Source organism: Phoca vitulina, unplaced genomic scaffold, assembly GCF_004348235.1.
Source record: "Phoca vitulina isolate PV1807 unplaced genomic scaffold, GSC_HSeal_1.0 scaffold13, whole genome shotgun sequence".
Classification (NCBI taxonomy): Eukaryota; Metazoa; Chordata; class Mammalia; order Carnivora; family Phocidae; genus Phoca; species Phoca vitulina.
This window is the reverse complement of record NW_022589716.1, coordinates 21,991,650-22,016,413: the sequence shown is the minus strand read 5'-3', so window position 1 is coordinate 22,016,413 and position 24,764 is coordinate 21,991,650. Positions and strand designations below refer to the sequence as shown.

General features: G+C 40.8%; 1 protein-coding gene across 10 annotated transcripts in view; it reads left to right on the top strand.

Annotated features, from left to right (window-relative positions):
• MAGI1 (membrane associated guanylate kinase, WW and PDZ domain containing 1) overlaps positions 1 to 24,764 on the top strand; it is a 604,531-nt gene that overhangs the window by 470,046 nt on the left and 109,721 nt on the right. For all 10 annotated transcript variants that reach the window (XM_032411708.1, XM_032411705.1, XM_032411702.1 and 7 more), the window contains exons 3-4: positions 8,888 to 9,007; positions 22,190 to 22,396. In XM_032411708.1, the coding sequence (XP_032267599.1) occupies positions 8,888 to 9,007; positions 22,190 to 22,396 (327 nt within the window). The remainder of the gene's footprint in view (positions 1 to 8,887; positions 9,008 to 22,189; positions 22,397 to 24,764) is intronic.

The window sequence follows — 24,764 nt, the reverse complement described above, 5'->3', positions numbered from 1 at the left end:
TGACTCTGAAAGCCCAGAAACTGGAACCCCTACCACCCCATAGTCTGAAGGCAAGAGAAGATGGATGTCTCATCTCCAGCAGAGTAAATTTGCCCCTCCTCTGCCTTCTTGTTCTACTTAGAGATGCCCACCTACACTTGGTGAGGGTAGTCTTCTTCATGCTAATCTCTTCAGGAATCACTTTCACAGACACAGCCAGAAAGAAGGTTTTACCAGGTAACCAGGCATTTTTTAACCCAGTCGGGTTGACACATAAAAACAACCATCATACCGTGTGTGACCTTCCTTCCTCACTAAGGCTTCCTTTGAAGTGAAGGAGTGAGTGGCAATTTGTAGAGCATTAAAAATTGTGTCAACAGCTTCAACATTTGGGTTCCTGTCTTCCTAGGATTATTAGGTTGCCCTTCTTTATTTCTTATTTTACAGTGTCCTACAGGGATGATATCAGTCAAGTCCCTTTTAGTTGTTTATAAGGAGGCATCAAGTTGGATTGGACACAGACCCAATCAGATACTGGGCTCTTTGAAGACAACTTTGTTCTGTTGAAGACACAGCACAATTAGTGTGTGTGTGTGTGTGTGTGTGTGTGTGTGTGTGTGTTGCTCACTGACAGTTTCATTCCTATGACCATTCTGTTTCTGAGTCCACTAGATGTCACATCTGAGACCACCAGTCTTTTGGGTCTTTATCCCCTCCTTCCACTGTCTATTTTCTGATCTCCCCTGCCCTCCATACTCACACACCAAGTAAGAGCCACAGAATACTTGCATCCCTTCCCAAGGCTCCATGACTGCCTCATTCAAGTGTCTCCTCCTGTCACATTTTTTTTCTTTTGGTAGGTCCCTTTGATAGGAGCACCCAGAGCCACCTTTAGTTTCTCCTTCATATCCTTTATTGTTCTTCCCCCACAAACTTTAAGCTTTCTCAGGGTCTTGCTCACCCCCATCCTCTGACCCCATCTAGCACTTTAGAAAATAATTGTCAGCAGAATGAAAGACTTGCAAGCATGCATTAGAAAGTGCTGGCCTGGGGTGGGGGTAGGGGTGGGGGGGTAATTCTAACAAACTCTGCTCTCACCCAAGCATCAGAATACTGTCATCTGTGATGTACATACTTAGCAATTCCTTGGCACATAGTAAGTGCTCAATAAATAGCAGCTGTTAATATTTTTGTTCTTTATTCCTTAATCAAGAGATACTTTGAGTAGTCCTATACTATGGACTAGCCTTAGTATGCTTCCTCAGTCTCTTTCCCAAGGAATGTAGATTTGAAAGGACACGAAGAAGAAGGCAGGTGGACTTGTTTTAAATGTATGCACGTTCTTTCATGAGAAAAGGTCTGTTTGACTTCTGTCCCCAGATCTTTTTGAATAGTTCGTATTGGTGAATCAAAAGCTTCAGTAAAAGTGAGTGTTTTTTATTTAAACATCCTGGAAGATCACATGGAGTACACATTCTAGTGACATGTTTGGGTGCCTGTTGCCATATTTAAGGCATGATAGAAAAATTGCTTGTGTTTCGAGTCTATCAAACATGTAAGGCTGTGGTCTGCATTGGTGGATATGTTGTTTCTAAATCTGTTTGGGGCGTGAAGAGATTCACATCCTTGTGATTAGTCTGCCTCCCTTCATGATTGTTGGGTCATATGGTGAATTTATGTTTCATTTTGTAACAAAATGCCAAAACTCTTTTCCCAAGGGCGGTACCCTGCTGCAACCTTACCAACGGTGTGTGAGTTCACTAGCTCCATACTTTTGCCAGCTTTTGGTACTGTAAGATTTTTAAAAACTATTCTAGTTATTGTGTAGCAATTAAGCATTTCTTTTTTACATGAATATAGTTACATTAAAAAAAAAGAACCAACAGTTTGATTTGAAGGGAAAATGTTGAGTAAATAGTACTGCTCGTCCCAAAATATGGCCAAACTTGTGTGAGTAAGTGACTGAGTGAATTTGTAGGAACAACACATTCAACTGTGCTCCATCTCCATCAGCTGAAAAAATGAACAGCATGAGCCTGTCCTGGATATCTAATGAATTTCAAGCAATGCACATAATTGCTTTATTATACAGAATGATCCTTCCTTAACATTGGAGGTAGTTGAAGGGACTATAATTTTTTGAAGCCTTGTTATTAGATTTTGATAAGCAGGACCCAGATTAATTTCACAGCAGGTGAAACCATTGACTATTAACAATTTAATCTTAGTAGGGTAATGATTCTTCTATTAGCAATCTGGCCTTGAGACCTTTTGGACAGGTGCTGAGTGACAGCTTGCCCGAAAGCCTCATGGTGCTGGGAATACATAGCAGGAGGAACTGGCATATTGTGTCCCATCCCTAAGATTTTGTTTGCTGGCTTAATTGGATATTTCAAGAGAATTTTCAGATTAAGAAGAGAGAGCTAATGAACTCCAAATCCAGTTCCTTTTCTATAGCCATGATTTGTAGAGTTGATAAGGAAGGTCACTTTCTGATTTCCTCAGCAAGGGTCACTCAAGCCAGGTACACTAAAAGTTTATGAACCATAAAAGGTGCATAAGAAGCAAGCAGCCACTCAAGCTTTAAAAGGTGAACTTTTGGGGGCATTGCTAATTCATACTGAGATATTCAGTAGGGCGTAGCTCAAATTAATTTGTTAAGTTATGATCTGGTGGTGGAAAGGGTTGGTAGTATTGACTACCCTGGTGAAATCTTTTTCTTTTTTTTTTTTTAATGTTTTATTTATTTATTCATGAAAGTCAGAGAGAGAGAGAGAGAGAGAGGCAGAGGCAGAGGGAGAAGCAGGCTCCCCGCCTAGCAGGGAGCCTGATGCGGGACTCGATCCCAGGACCCTGGGATCATGACCTGAGCCGAAGGCAGACGCTTAACCATCTGAGCCACCCAGGCGCCCCACCCTGGTGAAATCTTGTAGGCATTTTAACACTGAAAAAGGACTCTGTTTAAATGATGAACAGATTGAGGGTTTTTTTTTAAAAATATTTATTTATTTGAAAAAGTGAGAAAGTGCACGAGTAGGCGGGCGTGAGGGGCAGAGGGAGAGGGAGAGAGAGAATCCTCAAGCAGACTCCCCACTGAAGGCAGAGCCTGATGCAGGCCTCAATCCCAGGACCCTGAGATAATGCCCTGAGCTGAAATCGAGAGTCAGCTGCTTAACCCACTGAGCCACCCAGGCACCCCAGATCGAGGTTTAAAGAGTAAAATCAGGCAGAAAAATAGTATCACCATCTCAACTTTATAGGTAATATATTTCTTTTTTTTTAAGATTTATTTATTTATTTTAGAAAGAGTGTGGGTGGGGGGAGGGGCAGAAGGGGAGAGAGAGAGAATGAGAATCCCTCGAACAGACTCCCGCTGAGCTTGGAACCCAACACGGGTCTTGATCCCAGGACCCAGAGATCATGACCTGAGCTGAAATCAGGAGTCAGATGCTTAACCGACTGCCACCCAGGCACCCCTATATGTAGTATATTTCTATTCATTAGCTAAAGGCAAGTGACGTCAATGCTGGCTTTCTATGATATGGGAAACCTCGAAAGTATTGTTTGTTTGATTCACAGGGAGCCTATATTCTTTTGCATGTTTTTGCAAGGACTAAGTTAATATGGAAGATATTGGATTAGGATACCCAAGAATCAAATTGTTCAAGATTCCGGAAATAATCTTTTTATTCAATTTATAAAATGCCAGAACAACTACATACACATTGGTACAATTCAGAGTCTGAGAGTTATTTAAAGAAACAATCATTTTGTCTCTTCCCATTTCTGAACCCACCCCCCTTGAGGTTACCTCTGCTAAGGATTTAATATTATTCCACCCACTTAACTATTTAATAACTTAAAAAACATAGCGTCCATAGGGCTTCCTTTTCTGTTTTTCAATAAAATGCAGCCATATTTTACATATTATTCAAGTTTACATAGTAACTCGTTTGTATCACTCAACTGAACATCATAGACATTCCTTCTGGTAACTGTGTAGATCACACTGTTCTTTACATAGTTAAAAAAAATTTTCCTGAGGGTGAATCTACCATATTTCATTCAGTCATTCCCATATGTATGGGCACTTAGTTTTTCATTTTGGAGGACTGCTTTTGTTTTGTTTTTGCTAAAAACCCTGCTGCCACAAATATCTAAAGAGATTTTTTTCCAAGAGACCGTAGCTCTGCTCAGTTTACTTGTTACATGACCTTGGGCAGTTACTTTCCTTCTTAATTGTGCACGTGACCTTGGGCAGTTACTTTCCTTCTCTGACTCTCAGCTTCCTCATCAATAAAATGAGTATAATGACAGTCCTTACTTTTACATTTCTTCTAGCAATTAAATACAGTAGTATTGATTTAGTGCTTAACACCTTGCCTGGGACATAAGTAAGTATCCAATAAATGGATGCTGTTCATCCTTTCCTGCTGTTTGATCATCTCTCACTCCTGTTTTTTGTTTGTGTGTTTGTTGGTTTTTTAAAGGCAAGGAGGTGCGCACTGTGCATATTTGCTTAAAGCTAATAACTGTTAGATATCGTTGGCCTGATTTCTGGCTAGACAAGCAGAAGGCAGTGTTGTAGGCTGTAGAAAACCCCAGTTTGTCAGCCCGGTGATTATTTTTTTTTAATATGCTGTCCCTGAGGAACATGATAGAATTTGTTTTACTTCTCTTCTGCCAGGAAGTAACCCTTCTGGCTTTGTTAGAAGCGTGGTTTGTAATAATTGTACCCACCCCAGATGGCTCCTGAAAACCCTTTGAAATGCCATCTGCCAGGCGTGTGTCCAGCCGGCAGCCTGTCATTCGGCTAGAAGAAAAGAGGAGGCGGGGTCCCCTCCCCTGCCCTTTTCTCCCTCGCGTCACTGAATGGAGCCTGGTCATGTTGGCCCAAACCCAGGGCGGGTTGCTCAGAGGGTAACTGGGAGTAAACCTCCTGCTAGCCTGCTGAGTAGAAAGGTTTTGTCTGGGTAATAAACCCTGAAGGTTTTGTGGGTGGAGACTAACCCGCCCCCCACTCCTTCCCCTGCAGGTCCAAGGCCGCCAAACGTATTTATTTACATGGGAAAATGGTTATCTCTGAGTTTCATTTTTTCCTCTAAAATGTAGCATTTTTTAAGTTATTCATAATTTTGAATCCTTTCAGGAAATTAAGACCCTTTAAAGTAAATCTGACAGATTGGTTCTGAAAAACATGGTGGAAAGACACAGGAAAGATAAGATGGCTCAAGAAGGAGGAAAAAAACCCCCACCATTGTCTGGTTTCAGAAGACTTTAAAAACCCAACAAGTCTTTCGTTAGTTTTATTTAGCCTCATCTCTTGGGGAGTGGGGCATGGGATGGGGCGATAAATGAAGCTAATGGAATTTTGATATGGAGGCTGAGGATGAGAATTGCCATATAGATCACATTTAGGACAGACCCCTTCACAGCAAGTTTCAGAGTTTCTCTTCTTGCCCCACACCGGGATTTCCCAATGTGCTGTAAACTGTGGTTTCCCAGGAGCAGGCTAAATGGCTTTTTTCACTTGGCTCCAGGACATCACACCCTTTTCCTTTGCTCCTGCCTTGCTGACTGCTACCTCTTAGTCTCCTTTGGGGGTCTTCCTAGTTTTCTCCGTTACTAAAAATTACGGGCTTAGTGTTCAGTTCAATCCAAATTAGTGTTCAATCCAAACTTTTTGGCTTCTTTTTGTACACTCCCCGCTCCCCCCGCCCCCTGTTATCTCTGTCTCTTGCCTTCAGATGCCAGTGGTTTACTCATCACTCTCAATTTTATGTCCCAACCTGCACTCTGATCTTCAGACTTACCTGGTCAGCTGTGCACAACCCTCCACATCTAAGTGTCTAATAGGCATCTCAGACTTCACATGTCTCAAAGTGAATTCTTACTGTTTTTCCCCTAAGAACCACTTCCTCCCCTGTCTTCTTGATTTTTGTAAAGGGCACAAGGCCATTTGCCCATTTGCCCAGGACAAAGAATGGGATGTCAGTCTTTATCCCTCTGTTTTTCTTACACACTCCATCCACTCCCATCAACAAGCTCTGTCTTCAAAATATGGACCTCATGTGGCTTGATGAGTTTAATATGTCCATCCTGTGGACTGTGTCACAGCTATTTGCAATATTCACAACGTAGGATAGAAATCGGACTGCTTCTCACTAGCTCCGCCCTACTCTTCTTATCCGTGACCTGATTTTCTCTCCCGTGGACCCTGTAATAACCACCTCACTGGTCTCATTGCTTCTGTTCGTGCCCGCCTCCCCCTCCTCTGCCCAAAGCCTGTTCTCTGTCAAGCTCAATGATCTTTTTAAAATGAAGCCTAGCACCACCCTGCTGAAAACCCTCCAGTGGCTTCTCATCTTCCTTAGAATAAGATATGAAGTGTTTGCTGTGGCTTTTTTAAGTAACCCTTTTCCATTACTCTGTCACCATTACTCGGGTCTTTTTTGCCCTTCCCCTCACCTACCAAGGCTCTGTCTGCACCAGAGCCCTGGCCCCTTCCCCCTGCCTGGAACGCTCTCCCATCACCTCGGCAGGGCTCTCCATTTGGGTGGCATCTCCTTAGCCAGGCTTTCCCTAATCCCCATCTAAAATAGCTTCCCTCCTCCCCAGCGTGCTTCCTTCCTCCAAGATACTTTTAAACCCTTTAACCTACATTGCTCTGAGACACTTTAACCTATGTTTCCTATGGAAGATTATTTCCACCTGAAATTTTGTTTTATTCCCATACACATTTGTTTTCTGTCTTTCACAGTAAAATATAAATTTCACAAGGGTAGGGGCTTTGTCTTGTTCACCAGGGTTTCCCCAGTGCCTGAGCTGCTGCCCGGCATGAGTTGGGACCTCAATAAATAGTTATTGAAAAAAATGAAACCTGGTGAGAGATGTAAGGATATATATATATATATAGCATTTGAACTATAGCATTCTCTCAACTCATTTCCTTCTAATGATGACATAAACTATCATATGTGCTGATGATTATTAAGCTATATATGTCTTTTAAAAGGTTTATTACATTCAGTACACACAACAAATCTATAGTGTAGGTACCATTATTATCCCTGTGTCACAGATGAGGAAACCAAGTAATAACAGAAGCTAAGGAACATGCCTAAGACCACAAGTTGGGAGGGGTGGCAAGCCTTGAACTTGCCATTCCCACTGCAGGAACCTGCTCGGCAACAGTATATGGTATTCTCTCTGTTTCTGGAGTACCTCCTTATGTGCCTGACGTTGGAGATCTCAGTTTAAAAATTGTAAGCTACCTGAAAGCGCTTGCCATCATCTGTCAGGGGAGCCTGAAATGGGAACAAATCAGGAAATAGTACAAGAGTAGACTTCTGGACACAAGCAGGCTTCTTTACCGGAAAGTTCCAGCATGTGGGACCTGCTAAGCAAACGTGTGCAATACAACCATACTGTGGAGAGTTTGCGGCTATTTAAAACAGTCCAATTTCAGATATTAGAAAAATCGGGCTCATTTAAAATGTATTTATCCTAAGTTAAATATGCAGCAAGTGTTGAGGGTTTTTGTTTTATTGTTTTTGTTTTTGTTTTTGTTTTATCACTTAAGAGAAGTTCCCGATGGCCCCATAGGTGTGTGGATATGATCATTCTCATAGGGCAAGTGATGAGAGAACATTAGAGCCACAAGGTACATACTTTGAATTGCTTTAAAGTTTCTAGGATTAGGGGGAAATCCTTGCTTATTAAGTTCCTAGGAATACAGAAAAATGCCTGCTTAATATACAGGAAAATATCAACTTTAGAATACCGCAGGTAAACGGTGCCTTGCAAAATGAGTTTAGTTGATCATATCACCTAACTTGAATGTAAAAGCAGAAATCCGGTACTTTGCTCTTTTTTTGGTCTTTTCTAGTATTTGACAGAGGTTCCTAGTACACACTACATAATTGCTTCTTGGTTTGTCTTCTTTTCTCGGTTTGTGTGTAAATCACATTCCTTCCACATTGCTTCTACAGTTTTGGTTGAGATGAGGCTGAAATGATAGGTCTAGAGCCTCGCACCTGAGCTGGGTGACTTGAATCCTCTAGAGACCCTCTATTGTTCATAAGAAGAATTGTTGTATTTATTAGTCATGGACAGAATGACCATATTCAAGGGGAGAATTTTCTAGCAAATTCAGTGCCCCTTCTCTCCCATCAGAACTTACGGGTGGCCTCTTTTCATCGAACATATTAATTACATGGACAGCAGCAGCATTTTAATCCCTGGGAGATATCCAACCACCGATCTTGGGCAATTGCATTTCTCTAGCGATGTGTTTATGCAGTGGATGTCATTTTGTTCAAAGGACTTATTACATTGGAACTTGCCGGATATACTTCGGAACACAGGAATCTTGAGGCCGGTGTTAAAAATATAAACCCCTTAGGCTGTGAGCTTAAGGTGGATAACTTTTTAGTATCTACTGGAGTCCTAGAAGCTGCTGATTGTGCATGTTGTCCGTCTAAAATCCAGTTTGCCTTTTTCATTCAGTGCATTTTAAGAAGTGATAAAAACTCATCCCAGGCTACCCAGCTGTGCTCAGTTTGCTCTTTCTCCCATTCGAAGGTCCCAAGCACGAGCGGGTGGAAGTGAGGATGCTGTGCTGTTAGAAAGAAGTTGTCAGCAGGGAGCCTGCCTCTCTCTCTCTCCCTCTGCTTGTGCTCTCTCTGTCAAATAAATAAAATCTTAAAAAAAAAAAAAAAGACTTTAAAAAAAAAAAGAAAAAAAAAAGAGATAGAAGTTGTCTTTCCTAGGTCCCTGTCTGGGCAGATGGGTCGGCATGCTTAGGCACTCCAGCCTACGAAACAGGTTATTCTAATTACAACCGAATGGGGAGCTTCCTGTTTTCATTGACTGATGGTGTCTTGTGTATTTGTCTTGTCGGCTGCAGGCACAACCCGATCTCCCAGAGAAGGAGAAGTGCCTGGCGTGGACTATAACTTTCTGACTGTGAAGGAGTTCTTGGACCTCGAGCAGAGCGGGACCCTTCTGGAAGTCGGCACCTATGAAGGTGAGCGTTACCTGTGTGAGGGTGGTGAGCCTGCCTCTCTCCTGGGCACATCAGAGGATCGGGAGCCATCCAGGCAAGAGTGTTTTGTGAACTAGTGAAGTCTAATCAACTATAGGAGATTCACCTTAATATGATTGATAAAATATATGGGGTAAGACTTTGTGGAGCTCTTTAAAAATAGTTGCGGGCTTTTTTTTTTTCTCCAAGAGGTTTCTCCTTTATTAATTGAAGACTCTGTGTGTGTGTGTGTATTGTTGTTGTCGTTGTTTAATATGGGCTTGCATGGTATTAGAAAGAAGAGGGGAAAGAATCATGGTCAATCACAAAATGTGACTTTACAGGTGTTGTTTTAATCTTGAAGGAATAGAATGTCATTTTTTTTTTACCACTAATTGATTTTTAATGTATTTTTGGAGTAGATAATATATGTATATGGCTCATGAAGCAAAATATCTCAAAAGTATTAAATAAGTAATCTCTTTCATATACCTATCTTTATCTGCCTAATTTCAAATTCTCCTTTCTCTCCATATTACATCCCGTGCCATTAGAGTTTGATTACCCTTCTGAAATTTCTTTATGTAAATACAAGGATGCATGTGCCACGTGTGTATATAAACATATGTGTTCTCTGCATGTGTTCTTATTTCTTCCCTATTTTATACAAAAGGTAGTATACAATACATGCTGTTCGGTACCTTGGTCTTTTAACGGTATGTCTTATAGTTCTTTGCAGGTTTAGTAATAGAGCACTTATTGTTTTGTTTTTTAAATGGCTGTGTAATCTCTTTGTATCAGCATAGCCATGATTTATTTAACTATTTCCCTTTGGATAAATATTTTTAAAATCTCAAAACACTACAGCATTGAATAACATGGGCATAAATCATTTCACACAAGCGAAAATATGTCTATAGGACAAGATCCCACAGATGGGATAGCAAGGTCAAAGCCAAATGTAGGGAAAAAATTCAAAGTACATTTTCTGAAAACAATATTGTAGCTAGATTGCTCTTTTGAGGATTATAATTTGAGACAGAAGAGCATAATCTGATACTATTAACTAGGTCAGATTATTAACTTGGTCAAATTATTATGTGTATGTCTTTATAGTCTTTTAAAATTTGGATTTATTTGGTGATCACAGGGGCATTGCAAGAGTAGACTTAAAAACAAAACGTACGTACAATGTGGACTCTTATTTTATTAGGGATATTATAGCTTTGATATGATAATAACCCTGTTCCGGACAGTGGCTAACAGTTAAGTAACGGTCATGGATCTTAGGTATGCTGATCATGGTTTGATATTCTTTGGAGAGGGGGCAGGGGAAGAGCATTATCTTTGTACCTACAGCTCATTTCCAAATTGTGAATATACACTGGGTTGTGTTCAGATGTAAATCAAATTTCTGATTGTGAATTCAAGAGTATTTCCCTTGAGTACATTGCTAATTATCAATTGTCTCAGTTTCCTTGAAGTGTTGTGATATGACTGGTGGTTGGGGAAGTGGGAGGGGGTCTGAGAAAACCCAAAGCAAGGATAATTCACTAAAGCCTAGGAGTGAGGTGAGGGAAGGAGGCTAAGTGGATGTACCAGGAGCTTCTTCAAGGTTGTCTTGCAAATGTGAATCTAGTTAAAAACTCAAGTGGCCCAGAATAGGGCAAATGTGAATCATCTTTCATTTTCAGAAAGTGAATTATCCTTATATGAAATCCATTGTTATGCCCATCTGGGGAGCTTGAATCCCCTAATGTAAAGAAACAACAACAACAACAACAACAAACTTCCGTTTGCATTTTTGGAAAGGTTGAGGGTGGGAGTGGTTGTGCAATGCAAAACGGCATGTGTTGGATTGGAAGAACAAAGCATGTGGTATAGACAACAACTTGTCTGGGAAACAAGGAAGATAAACTCATTTTCTCCAATTGTTTATATTACAAATGACATATAGGTGGAGTCACTTTGTTTCCCATTTAATGGTATCGCTTTGGCAGAGGTAACTATGATCACGGAATTTTCAGAAGGGTTTGCTGAGACCAAGAAGCATTTAGGAACATGTTCAAGGTTGTATGGCTGGTGCTGGAATGCTGGAGCCCAGAACCAAACCCAGCTCAGTTTGACTTTCAGAGCCTCACACTCTTGCCCAAAAAACCCAAGAAGAATATCCTGGATGTAATTAAAAAGTCGTAGAAATAACTCATCCGTACTTTCACCTAACTTCGTGGTGGGTAGCAACAGGGAAACGTTTTTCAGAGAGTGCCTGATCGTCTCATATAAAACTCCTTCTGTGAATGTTGCTCCGTTGTTTTGGAGTTGAAATTTTCTCATGGCCAGCATTAATCCATTCCGTTTTTCAGCCATTTGATTGTTCAGTGTTTGTCAGCCTTTGACCTTTTAGCTGTATAATTTCCCTACCATAGGAGACAGTTCATACTTTTTTGGAACGCACTGAAGTGTATTGTGTCGACTCTTAGAGGCTGGAAGCAAAATGGAATTTTTATTAAATGCCAGATACTGTCACAGGAATAGGGCTGGATAGATCTTTAGAGAACTTCCTCTGTCCTTGCCTCCCTTGGACGGGCCCCGACCACAGCTGTCTATTGGACACTAACAAGCGTGCAGGCCGGGCTACCGCCCTGCTTGAGATGGAATCTCAGCCCCTCTGCTGTGGAGCTGTGTGCCCTCCGGCAAGTTGCTTAATGCTCCGTGTCTCCATTTTCCCTTTGGTAAAATGAGGATAATAATAGTGCTTCCTCATAGGTAGGATTAAATGAGACAATAATTGGAAAGGGCTGAGCACAGTGTCTGACACATGTAAGCTCTCAATCAGCGTTAGCTCTTACATTTACACACACGACTGATCTGAAATTGCCACCCTGGTGGATTCCCTCCCCCTTCTACTAGTCAGTAAACCAGTGCATTTGCCAGTAAAACATCTTTATTTACTTCCCAGGTACTCACCGTCTTTTTTCCTGCTCACATTTTTGTCTCTTGGCCTGTCCTGGTTCCAGAGAGGAAAAATTTAGCATAAGGACACAAAACACTCTTTTTTTTTTAAGCTTAATTTTTTTTAGTAATCTCTACAGCCACCGTGGGGCTCCTACTCATGACCCTGAGATGAAGAGTCGCGTGCTCCGAGTGAGCCAGCCAGGCGCCCCCACAGCACACTCTTTAATGCAAGCCACTTTGATCATTCTGAGTAAAAGTAATAAATGTACATGATGGAATCCTTACTATAGTGAAGAATGTAAACATGTTTAAGTCCAAGTTGCTTCCCTTCCTCCCCATAGGGAGCCACAGTGAAAGGATCTAGTGCAGAGATTCAGAAAATGTACACACACAGGGCATGCGCCTATGGACTCTCATTCATTTCCCTCTATTCTTCCCCTTCCAACTTCACGTGTCTTAGAAATCTTTCCATATTACCCCATGCAGTTCTATCTTGCTCTTTTAAAATGCTGTGAAGTATCCCAGTGTATGCTGACCAGTCCCCTGCAGGTGGACATTTAGGATGTTACCCGCCCCCCATCCCCATTTTTGGTGCTTTGTAAACATGGCAGCAGTGAGCATCCCTGCACAGATATCTTGCTAACACTGTTCTGAATATGGCTATACCATAAGTTTCCAGCGGTGCGGTGTTCCAGCAAGCCCATCTACACATACACAGTTCAATTCAGCAAGTATTTATTGAGCATTCGCTTTGCATCAGATGTTGTTCCGTAGCATGAGGCGTGATGTACAGGACAGAAAACCAAAGCAGCTCTGCATTTGAAGATGCTTACACTTTTTAGTTATTCATTTTTGCCAGCACTTGTCCAGCATGCACTATGTGCTGGATGCTCTTCAAAGTATGTTATAGGCAGCTGCTCACTTAACTACCCACCAATCCTATGAGGTAGGTACAGTTGATTCCCCATTTTACAGAAGAAGAGCATGAGGCCCAGAGAGGCCAGTTATCTTTTCTAAGTTCACATGGTGAGCCAGGAATAGAGTTGGGATCCAAACCCCGGGCTGTCTGGCCCCATAGTCTGTCCTCTGCAGCCCCTCAGTGTTGTGAAGCAAATTAAACAGTTTCAAGAGAAGTGATGTGTGTTCTCAGAAGGGAAATAGGGTGCTCCAGAAGCATACCTCAAGGGCACTACATCTCATCTCCCATCAGAGGAGACCCCTTGTGGAAGTGACAGTCAGAGGACCTCATGGTTTCAAGTGAGAGACTCAGGGACAGTGCTTGAGTTTGGAAGTCAGCACCAGCCCCGAGGTCTGAATCCAAAGAGAGCAAGTGGGATGAACCGAGAGAAGGTCAGAACATTGGTTCTAGAGAAGGAGGGACAAAGAGCCATGCCCTGTTTCCTTTAGAACCAGTGCAATGCAATAGAACTTCCTTCAGTGATGGAAATGTTCAGTACTCTGAGCTGCCCAACATGGCGGTCACTAGCCGCATGTGGTTATTATGACTGAGAAACTGACTTAAATTTAGTTTAATTTAAACTAATTTAACTTTAAATAGTCACAGGTATCTGGTGGCTGCCATGTTTTACAGCGCAGCTCTAGAATGAAAGCTTCTGCAGGGAAGGGTGAGCACCTACTCGAGAAGAGCCCTCCCTTCTCACTCAGCTGACTTCAGAGAGCTAAGCACATGTTTAAGAGTTAAGCTCCTTTAAAAAGGATAATTTCGAATCCTCCCAAAGAGCATGTTACTGCAGAGCAGGGGTGATCTTCTTTTGTGGGTACATTCAGTGACGTGTGAAATGGCAGACAAGTAGAATGAAGCAATAAAACCTCAGGGCCGGGAAAAAAAAAACAAAAAACAAAAAACCTCAGGGCTGGGTAACTGTCAATATATGTTTGGGGTTTAAGAGTTGCAGGGTTGTGGGATTTTAAAGCTGGAAATGATACAGAACTGAGATCCAGGGAGAGACTGGTCTAAGACACTAAAGAGAATTGGGACAAAGCCTGGCCAAAAGCCCGTCACCCAAGTCATGTCACGGGCAGGACTGATATGCCAGTATTTCCCATTCTGCTCCCTGGAAATGGATACCTCTTTTGTAGACTGTATGACTAGTTTGTTTCTTCAGTTGTTTATTCATCAAAAATAAAATGCTTGGCAAAACCACGTATGATCATTGCCCTCCTCGATCATGTAGTGCACAAGGCGCAGCATTCGAATAATCACAGAAATAAGTGTACAGTTATGAGTGTGCTGGGGTCTGTAGAGGAGACTATAGGTCGGGGAGATCGGATCTTTGTGGAGTTGGGAAAAGCTTTTCCTGTAGAAGTAATAATTGGAGTGAGCTGTAGTAGTTGAGCTGGAGTTAGATTGCTAGATTTAACAAATAAAAAAATAGAACATCTGGTTTTACATTTTATCTAGCAACCCTAGATGGAGTTAGCTTTGGACTGTGGTGCTGGTGTTAGTGATAAGTTGACTGAATCTTGAGATACTTATCTGATTAAAAAGCTGGACTTGGTAATATGTCAGTTATCGTAAGAAGGAGGTAGGAGATGCAAGTGATGGTAGTCCTCCTAGGATGACTCATCGTTTCTGTCTTACATAACTGGGTAGATGCTTGTACCGTTTGCTGAGATAAAAAAACTTTGGAAAAGGTTGGGTTTGGTGGCGGGGCTAGGGGCTGCGTGATGAAACTTTCCATGTGCCACCAGCTGTAATGCCGAGAGTTGCATATACTCCAACAGAGCAGAGGCCCTATCTGTCTATATAAGGAATCTAACTATTGTCCCTCACAAAGCATAGAAGTTATTAGTGGAGCTCATAATTGATCTCTGCTTCGCAATTTGAACCAACTCCTCATTCTGTCATTAGATAGATTTGACATCAAGGCCAAGAAAACAGAAATAAATGTCTTTCCTCCTTGGCTCAACTTCCTAATTGTGGCAATGAACAAATTTATTTGATACGGTGCTTAAAATAAATCAGCTGCACCATCTCTCTCTGCCTTGATTTTCTTTCTTTCCTTTTTTTTTTTCTTGTTGACATTTTCACTCAGCGAGACAGGTTGCTGCTTCAGTCAGCCCTTGGGACTTCTCTAAGAGAGAGTTTACAAGGGATGAACTGTTCAGTGGGGGTGGTTCCAAACATGCCTGTTTTACAAATGCCTCTGGGTAGAAGAGGCTGATTATACACTTTAAGCATTGCAAAGATTTTCCCCCAGCATGGAAGTACGGTGCCAGTGTGACATTTCAAAATCGAGTTATGGGTTGCATATTTCTGCATGTCAATGAGAGAGAGAGGGATGTCGGCATTCAATAATGTCATTGTTTTGCTTCCTAGAAGGTCTACAAGAAAGCACCTGCCAAGGGTATACTTTTTGGGGACACAGAGATAAAGCAGGGGTGAAGAGAGTTCTTGTTTGTCATTGAGGAAAACGAGACGTCTGGAGTCCTGTTCTTTGGCAGGCCTTGGAAGCCGTCTGTTGTGATAAGCTCTGTTGGCAAACTCCACCATGGAATGTTCTCTGTTGATAATGAAAGTAACCAAAGGGAATCTGTACTGCAATTGGCCGTTCCTCTGCATATGAAGATGAAGAGGCTGGTGCCACGGTAGTTTTGCTTCATTCCCTACTTAGAGATCCTCAGAGATTCCTGGAGTTGACAACATAGATGTTGGGAACAGACAAATGTGTGTGTAAATGCCAGTCATCATTTACACATTGTGTGAATCTCGTCTTCGTCTGAAAATGGTAATACTGATGTCTTTTTTTCCATAGGATTATTAATAAAGATTAGTGTAAGTGAACATATGGGTAGTGACATGGTAGGTGCACAATAAAGGTAAATTTTGGTCAATGTTGTTCTTTAAGTATGCATTTTGATACCAATACCCTCTTCTATATTTTAGAGCTTATATTGGCCTCCAGTGGTAGGTGCCACTTAAGACTGCTAGGGTTCATTACATGCTGACATTGTTCCAAGCACAATGGTGAGTACTTTGTACACAGTATCTAATTTCATCTACACACAAAAAAACCTGCTAGATGAGTACTGTTCTTATCTTTATACCATGAGAACTGAGGCTGCAGAGAGAGAAGTCCCTTATCTTGCTCAGGGTCACAAAACTATTAAATTACATTACCCTCTTCGGTCTTATATTCAGAGCCAAATGGCAGTGGCAAGAACAAACATCTCATTATAGATCAGTGGCTTATTGTCATTCTTTGCATGCAAATCATGGTTCCGTAGGGTGGAGCAGGTAAGACAGGGAAGAGTAAAAAGAAAGTGATGGGCGTTTTTACGAATGATACCTTCATGTGCTGAGCAAGCAAGTGGAAAGTGAAATAGTGCGGATCTGAGGTCATTGAGATGTGATTGATGGACTGGGAAGAGGCTGCCTTGAGTCATGCTATTAAAAACCAGATCCACAATAGAGGTGTAGAGGAGCATCCCAGCCTGGCATTCCTGTGTGCTGTCTCTACTTGTGTATTGACTCATTCTCAAAGAATTCCTAATGACAGGATGTGCCGGTCCTACATCTGGAGGGCCTGGAGATGAAGTGGTGTATAAGAGCAGATGTGGTCCCTGCTCTCGTGGCGCTTGTGGTCTAGAGGTAAAGACAGATACTGGTGAATTCAACCATATGATAATTACAACAGAGGGCATTGGGAAGGAGAGGTACATGGTTCCCTGAGAGGACACTTAAGGGCAGCTTTGATCTAGTTGGGGGGTGGGGAGGGGTGTCAGGGATACAGTCTCTGAGGACGAGTGGGTGGTAATGGCATGACCCTGAGGTTAGGCAAAAACAGATATGCTGGATGTCTGTGGCCTTATGTACTCTATGTACATCTGAGTTTTACACATAAAAAGAGTAAGACTTTTTTATCCTACCACACCCCCAAAGAATCAAACCTATTTTTGCTCCTTTGGGGGTGATATTGCCCCATTGAAGGCATATACTATATATTTCCATTGATAGTCACTACCATCCTGTTCTGCTTATTTTCAAAAGCATGTTCTGTAGGAAGAGGACAGACAAGTGCCCCTGCCCCCACCCACCTCCCACACAGAATTACACACTGGGGGCCAAAGAACCTGAGTGCTACTTACCCTGGATCAGCCAATGACTCTTAAGTCTGGCATTTCTGCTACTCTTGGCCTCTGTGTTCCTCATCTACTAAAGATGAATGGTTTTCTCTGACCTGGTTCCCTCTGCTATCTATGCAGAGTATGGTCCAGTGCCCCTTGAGTCCTTCCTAGAAATTCAGAATCTTGGGCCCTTCCCTGACCCACTCAACCAGAATCTCCATGCAATAGAACTTTATGGTTTGCATGAAATTTAAGAAAAAGGATGTATACCACACAGAGCATTTTGTGAAGATCATGTTTTAGTCCCCTTTTTACATCTTATTTCTGGTGTCTAGCATAGTGCCTGGCCAAAAAAAAAGGGGGGGGCGTTCTCTGTAGGGAAGTGAATGAATACTAAACTTGTACAAAGTGAAAGGCCATATAGATTTGATTCATTCTGGCTTAAAACTCAGGGTTACGGTCCTCCTTAAATATTTTATCAGGCTCTAAAAATTGATTTGCAGTCCCCATTAATTTTTAAACGCATGTCAGAAAATATTTTCTTAGGTTTGGTCATGGCCAAAGATTGTGCCTGTTAATTAAGGCTAGCAGCGGCTTCTTCTTCTGTCTTCCCCTTGCCCTCTCCTCCCTCCCCAGCCACCATCCCTGTTAAGTTTTATGGTAGAGCCAGTTTTGAAAACAGCAGCAAGACACACACACATTCCCACTTGGGAGGGAACCTGGCCACCTCGGGAAGTGTGTGTTGGCTAACGTGGAGTCCATAGGACAGCCGGGCTCATGTCTCCTAGAAACTGTGAAGCCTGCCAGGTGATAACCCAAATTAATTTTTTAAACACTTATAATTCTTCATATTATTTTTATTTAATACCATTAAGTGATCCACGTATTCCTCACAGGCAGGCCCTTGCACATACCCTCTGTAAGTTTGCACTCTGCCGTGGCTAGGCATGGCCCAATGCTGACCAGCGTGGAGACTTAATAAGGCAGAGAGTTTGCCAGCAGTGGGGGAGTTGTAAGGGACATGCCCAGGGGCCGGCCAGCTAGATTTGGAAAGCGAAGAGGGCGGGTTGAGGCAGTGGAACCCGTGGTGACTGGCCCATGGCAAGTGCACCACCCATCTTGCCCATCCTGTGGTAAAGACAACATGGGATTTCAGCATAACCCCATCCACACAAGTCAGGGCACCCAAACCACATTCACCCAGAATCCCATCCCTAAGACCAATCTGTGAGTTACTGAGGCTGTTTGGAAGGTTTAGGTTTTCTTCCTTCCTTCCTGTGCCCAAGTCCCTTTGTATGTCCATGCTTTCACATTGCAGCAGCCTTACGGGGGCTCTTCTTGACTGGGGCCAAGGTGTTGGCCTGGTAAGGACATGGACGCACCAAGGGTAGGAGAACAGCTTCTCTGCAGACATCCTTAATTCAACGAGTGTGTTTCAGGTGAACTGGCTGTGGTCACACACTTGTCATCAACATTGCCTGGAAGAGACAGAATCCAAGCGACCAGCACTTACAGTTTATCATGCAGCAATTCTCAGTATATCCAGATTTTAATCTGAAACATTCCATTTTTCTATGTTAGTAATTCAAATGATTTTTTTAGAATACAGAGGGGAAAAAAACAGATCTGTGAAGGAAAGGTGAACCCTCTGTAGTTAGAGAACTACTAGAAATAAGCTTTTCTGTAGCATTTGCAGGCAATATGGGAAATAAGAAATGCTGGAGGGATTTGAATAATTACACCATTTCCCATTTATAACCCCTTATAATTTACAGGGTACCTTCCAGAAAGTTACATAATTTGATCTTCACAATAATCCTGTGCAGTCACTAGTGTCACTTGGGCTGTCATTTCTGTCTCACAGAGGAAGTATTAGACCGAGGGTAAAAACCTTGCCCAAGGTTCTTTGGTCATTGGCAGGCTCTGTTGCTTGTTCCTTTACAAGAGTAAAGGAAGAGTATTCAGTTATCTTGTGGCTAGTACCTCAGACACATTGTCTCAATCCTTCCAACATGGTGGAATGAGCTCATTTGAAAGATTAGAAACAGAAACTGTCAACATAAGTAGCATTTATCAAGGCTCAGTGTTAGTGGCACATTTTAGTATGGGTGAAAGGCTTTCAATGGACCATCTCGTTTTATCCTCAAAACAGGTGCTCTAGATAGAAATGAGGCATTCAGGAGAAGAAAGGGAAAAATGAAGGGGGGAAATCAGAGGGGGAGATGAACCATGAGGGACTATGGACTCTGGGAAACAAACCGAAGGTTTCAGAGGGAAGGGGTGGAGGGATGGCTTAGCCCAGTGATGGGTATTAAGGAGGGCAAGTATTGCAATGAGTGCTGGATGTTATACACAAACAATGAAGCGTGGAACACTACATCAAAAACGAAGTACTGTATGGTGACTAACATAAAATAAATAAAAATGCTGAATATTAAAAAAAAAAAAAAGAAATGAGGTATTCTTAGAATCCCAGTTTTACAGAAGAGGACAAAGAGGGTTTTTTTGTTTGTTTGTTTGTTTGTTTAATGGTTAGATGCCTAGGATCCCAGAGCCAGTTAGGATTTGAAGCCCAAACTGTCTCTTTACCACTTTGGTGTGCTGGGTACTGTTCATGCCTATATGTTAGGTTAACCGGAATGAGATTGCTGATACACAGCAGTTTGTCTTCTACAATAGCCATTGAGTATGGTTCAGCCTAATAACATGTACTTTTTTTGTCTCCAGTCAATCTTAAACTAATTTTCAGAAACGGTAAACAACTATGAATAAGTGGATTGTTTGGGGGAGTTTATAGTTGCGTTGAGAAATCTGCTAATCATTTATTAACTTAAGAAAGATTCCGAACTTGAAAACTGAGGAAAATCCATACATATTTGTCAAATTTAAGTAGAACTTTTCTTTTCCAAACATTTATATTTGTTATAAACTGAGGATATCTAGGTTTTAATTGATTTTCAAGTGACAGCAGTTTCCTGAATATTGCTTTGGTTTAATGGCACTGAAATTGAATGATAATGCTTGTATAATTATAAAATTATGAATAAAGGGACCCATCCTTTGGTCCCATATTTCAGTGGAGGAGTCTTACGTAGACATTGGTCTTTGTTTAACTTCCAACTCAAAAATACACATGAGATTCTTTGGTGGATTTGTGATCAGAAGGAGTTTAGAATTAAATTCATTAGAGTTTGTCTCTGTTTTTTTTTTTTTCCCTGTGAAGATGATTTTTTAAATAGTTAGCTGTTTTACTTACCTAAACCTCAATAATGGTCTTCAGTTCATGAACAAGTCAACGCTGTGGCCTCCTTTCAACTTCAACAAAGACATGGGATGTCCTAGATGAAACCTCGGTAGAAATGCAAGAAGAGTCTTGGATCATACGTGTGCTAATTCTTCCTTGCAACACATGTTAACCTCTAAAAACATACATGGGATGCCTTTCTTCAAGTTGGTAATAGTCAGCACCTGTACCTTTTAAGTTAGAAACCTGACAAGTTTTTTGAAGAAATTGATTACCATCATCTTCTGTGAAAGAACTATGATGATTGAGTTGAGTACAAGCTTCCAAAATGTGTTTTGTAGGTTTTGTTTGGGTGTCCTTCAAATCAAACATGGTACCCATTAGTCTGCTGCAGGTTTTAACTTGTGTTGTCAGTTTCCCTGCTGACACACACTATCATGCCACTGTCAAAGAAAGTGGGTGTGTATATTCATAAGTGTGGTGGTTCAAAAAGTATTTTAAAGAAATAATATTAATAAAAAAATTTTAATTATAAAATAATAATGTGTCTCATGCAGAGCAACGTGTTACTGTCTCCTTTTGCTTTTGTGCTTGTGTAATACAGGGTGTATTTTGTGTAATTATGTACTGAAGTTAGACAGTGGGGTGAGTCCTTGGGAAAAAACAGTGTGTACAGGATTTGTTATTATGTATAAATTCTACTTCACTAAGCAAAGAATTACAAACGTTGCTTAGGATTTATTGAAGGACTCTGTAATTTATCTTTCTGGCCTTCCTTTAGAAGATGTGTGATGGTGAATAGATTAGTGGCATTCTAGTGCTGATGTTTTTTATCATGTAGTCACTGCATATTATTGTTTATAAGCTATATTTTTCAAACTTTGGCTGTTCATGAATCACCTTTATGGTTTTGTCCATATCTGAACATGTTATCTATTATTTATGTGAAATATATTCTTTAAAATAACTTATTTTTAAGTTTTCAAAAGGAAACTTTATTCACTGCTGTTACTATTATTTATTCAGTTAATTACTTTTTATTATATATAGCTGCCTTTTAAAATTTTTAAAAGTTGCTTTAAAAATGTATTGCTTTTTCACTTAATTTTAAAAGTAAACCTTATGTTACTACCATAACTTAGTAGCTAGATTTTTTTTTAGTCCACATTAAAAATATACACACTTATTAAAATAAAATAATAAAATGTAAAAATCCCTCCAGGTACTGCTCAGAATCACTTAGCGTACTGAGTCAAATGTTGGGAAAAGTGGCTAAAAGTAAAATGGACATTTCTTAAAAGAGTGGTCACCGTGCCACCATTGACACAGTTTTCTGTTAAAACTTGGCAAGGGTTTGCTCCCACCCCACATGGCCCTGAGAGTCAAGCCTGCCATTCAGTTAAAGAGGCGCCCCGTGGTGTTCACCATCCTCCTTTTTTAATAGTGCCCTGGTTCCCTCTTATGGAGTCCACTTATTAAGCAAAGGTGACCTTGACTTTGTAGGCATGTAAGGGTGCTGGCAGTAATGAATTTTTTATTTTCTCTGAAGCTAACTCTGAATTGGATTCAGCATTATATAAAAAGGTGACCAATTGAATTTCAAATGTAATGAGGATGAAGTTTTGCTATTCAGTACAGCCGGCTTTGTTTTTAGCCCTAGTAGTAGGTTCTTCGCAACTAAACAATGCAGCTTTCCTCCTGACTTCTGAAATCACCATGTCTAGCTGGGTAGGAACAACATCTCTTGTAACCTATTCCAGAAATGAAATACAGTGTGTTCTGGTTTTCTAGTTAAAAAAAATTTTTTTTTAATGTGCTGAGAGATTCGGATGTGAAGTCTTGGGGAAAAAAAAAAGTATTTTTTCTAAAACATGCAAATTTGTCTCTCCATCACCTAGGAAACTATTATGGGACACCCAAACCTCCTAGCCAGCCAGTCAGTGGGAAAGTGATCACGACGGATGCCTTGCAAAGCCTTCAATCTGGCTCCAAGCAGTCGACCCCAAAGCGAACCAAGTCCTACAATGATATGCAAAATGCTGGCATAGTCCATGCGGAGAATGAGGAGGAGGATGACGTTCCTGAAATGAACAGCAGCTTTACAGGTAAAACCAGACCACCTTCCCCCTTGATGGACTCGGGGGAAGGGGTGGTGCGAGGCTTTTGCAGAGAGTGAAGAGAAGGTGTCTATTCTCAAGAACTATTCGGAAGGGTTGACACAATTCAAACTGACCACTCAAGACTTGGGGAAGAGGTGGTCTTTTCCCTAATCTATTTTTCATGCTTCTTTGCAGGACTATTTTAACTTCGCCCACATATCTTAAAGGGGCTAGAGGGAAATGTCTGTACAAGGGAATCAAGAATAATCAGCATTGTTTCCTTCTCTTCAAAATATGTATTAAGTTCATTTATTTCTTGGTCTTGACACTGCTCCATAATTATGCCTGATGGCTTATAAAGAGAAATATGAGAATTTGTTTAACAGTTTAATTTCCATTGATGCTGTATGGAAGGCTAGCAGCATCCTTTTATCTCCTACCTTTGTGAGTAGAGATTATAATGGAACTGTATACTGTGTTCAGTTAACTTGTGCAATTTTTTCCATTTGCCCCCAAATGGAGAAAGATGGAAAAATAATAAATACTTGATTATATCTTACATATGTATTCTATATTATATATCATACATTACTCATTGCATTATACACTTATTTTTTTTAAAGATTTTATTTATTTATTTGACAGAGAGAGAGACAGCGAGAGAGGGAATACAGGCATGGGGAGTGGGAGAGGGTGAAGCTTAGGTATACTGTATTTTATGAGGGGATCTTCAAGGACAGTGCCTCTGGGTGAGACTAATGCAGGCTGGGTCTTGCACAATTCTTAGGGGCACCTTTCACAGAGGTTATGATGTATATTTCTTGAGTTAGTGTAGTGACCCAGAACTGTTCAAAAATATTTTTCACTTTATAGTAACTCAAGATGTAGCAACTGTATAAGACATGAGTCACTCCAGTTTATAATATGGTGACTTTGAAGAAGGCTTGTTTCTCCTATTTTTCCTCTGCTTAAGTAATTTCTTCAATATTTTAGAGTATCGCTATGGAGTAGTTATGTACTTGCAGCAAATGAGATCTAACCCTCTCTTCGTGACCTTTCCTGACATCACCACACTTCAGTCATTACTTGATTAGACTCAGTTCCAATAAAGGGGAAATTAGTTAAGCTCTGTATTGAGTTAGCAAATCTAATAGAATATTTAGAAAAATGCTTGTATTAGTTGAATGCTTCTTCTAGAGCCCGTATAGGCCTCTCTGAAGTTTTCTAATTCATTAAACCCAGAAGCCTAAAATTCTTCAAGATGACAAAATAATTTTTGATGGTTTTATTGTCATAACAGTAACCCACCCCTTCTGCAAGAAGCATTGGATAAAGAAGAGGAGACCTAGTTTGTTATCCTAGCTTCTTGGTTCTCGATAGTTGTCTTATTATGAACATAATATCTAACTTCTCTCATGTGTAAAATGGCTAAGGTTAAATCATATCTAAGTCCCCCCTTCCAGCTCCAAGAACTTGATTCCACGAAAATTTCCATTTTCCAATTAGAATGGTTAGGCCAGGGGCTGACCTGTAGTTGTAATAGCTAGGAGAAATTTACCATCTTTTACATATGCATTTATTGAAAGCAGCTCATTTCATTTACTTAGAAATACTTGATTCATGTATAGTAGTCCTCACTGATATGAAAGCAAATTATGAAAAAAAAGTTAATATTTTAAAAAGTAGCTAACATTATAATGTCTTGATCTTTCAACAAATAAGGATAACGAATCATAATATAACCCAAAACATGGTTGTGGGCAATGAAGTAAGACCTTCAGAGTGATGTGCACTGAATAGTTCTGCCACGAGGACTGGATGGTCCCCAAGAAATCTGTGTGCCCTTATTTTTCCTCTATTTATTACGTAGATTTCTTGGTATAAAGCAAGAATAGAGTAGGAATTGTTGACTATAGGTTTTAATGCTCTTCCTGTTTCTAGCTACTACAAATCTTTGTCTCTAAAAGCCACGCCTCAGAAATTCTGACCCCATTGAATACTCCCTTGAAATCCTGGCATCAAAGAAAAACTTTGGGGCCCAGGTTGTCATTGCTGAAATCAGTCTGATCATTTGTTCTGCACACACCCACACAAAAGCCAAGTGGCGCCTTATTGTCTTCCTCAGCTTCCTGTCCTTAACACCAAGAAAGTCGATAGGATGCAGAGAGAAATGATCTTCAGATATACATGTGATGGGCATCCTCAGTATGTTGAGTAAGTGCCTCCTCATTTACCAAACTACAACTATGACAGCTGACAACCTGTCGTACCCTAACTCATATAAATTCTTTCAAATAATTGACACTACCCAGTCTATGATATGTGGATCAAACTAGCTGTGTCAAAGCATTTTGCTCTGTGAACCACTTTAAGT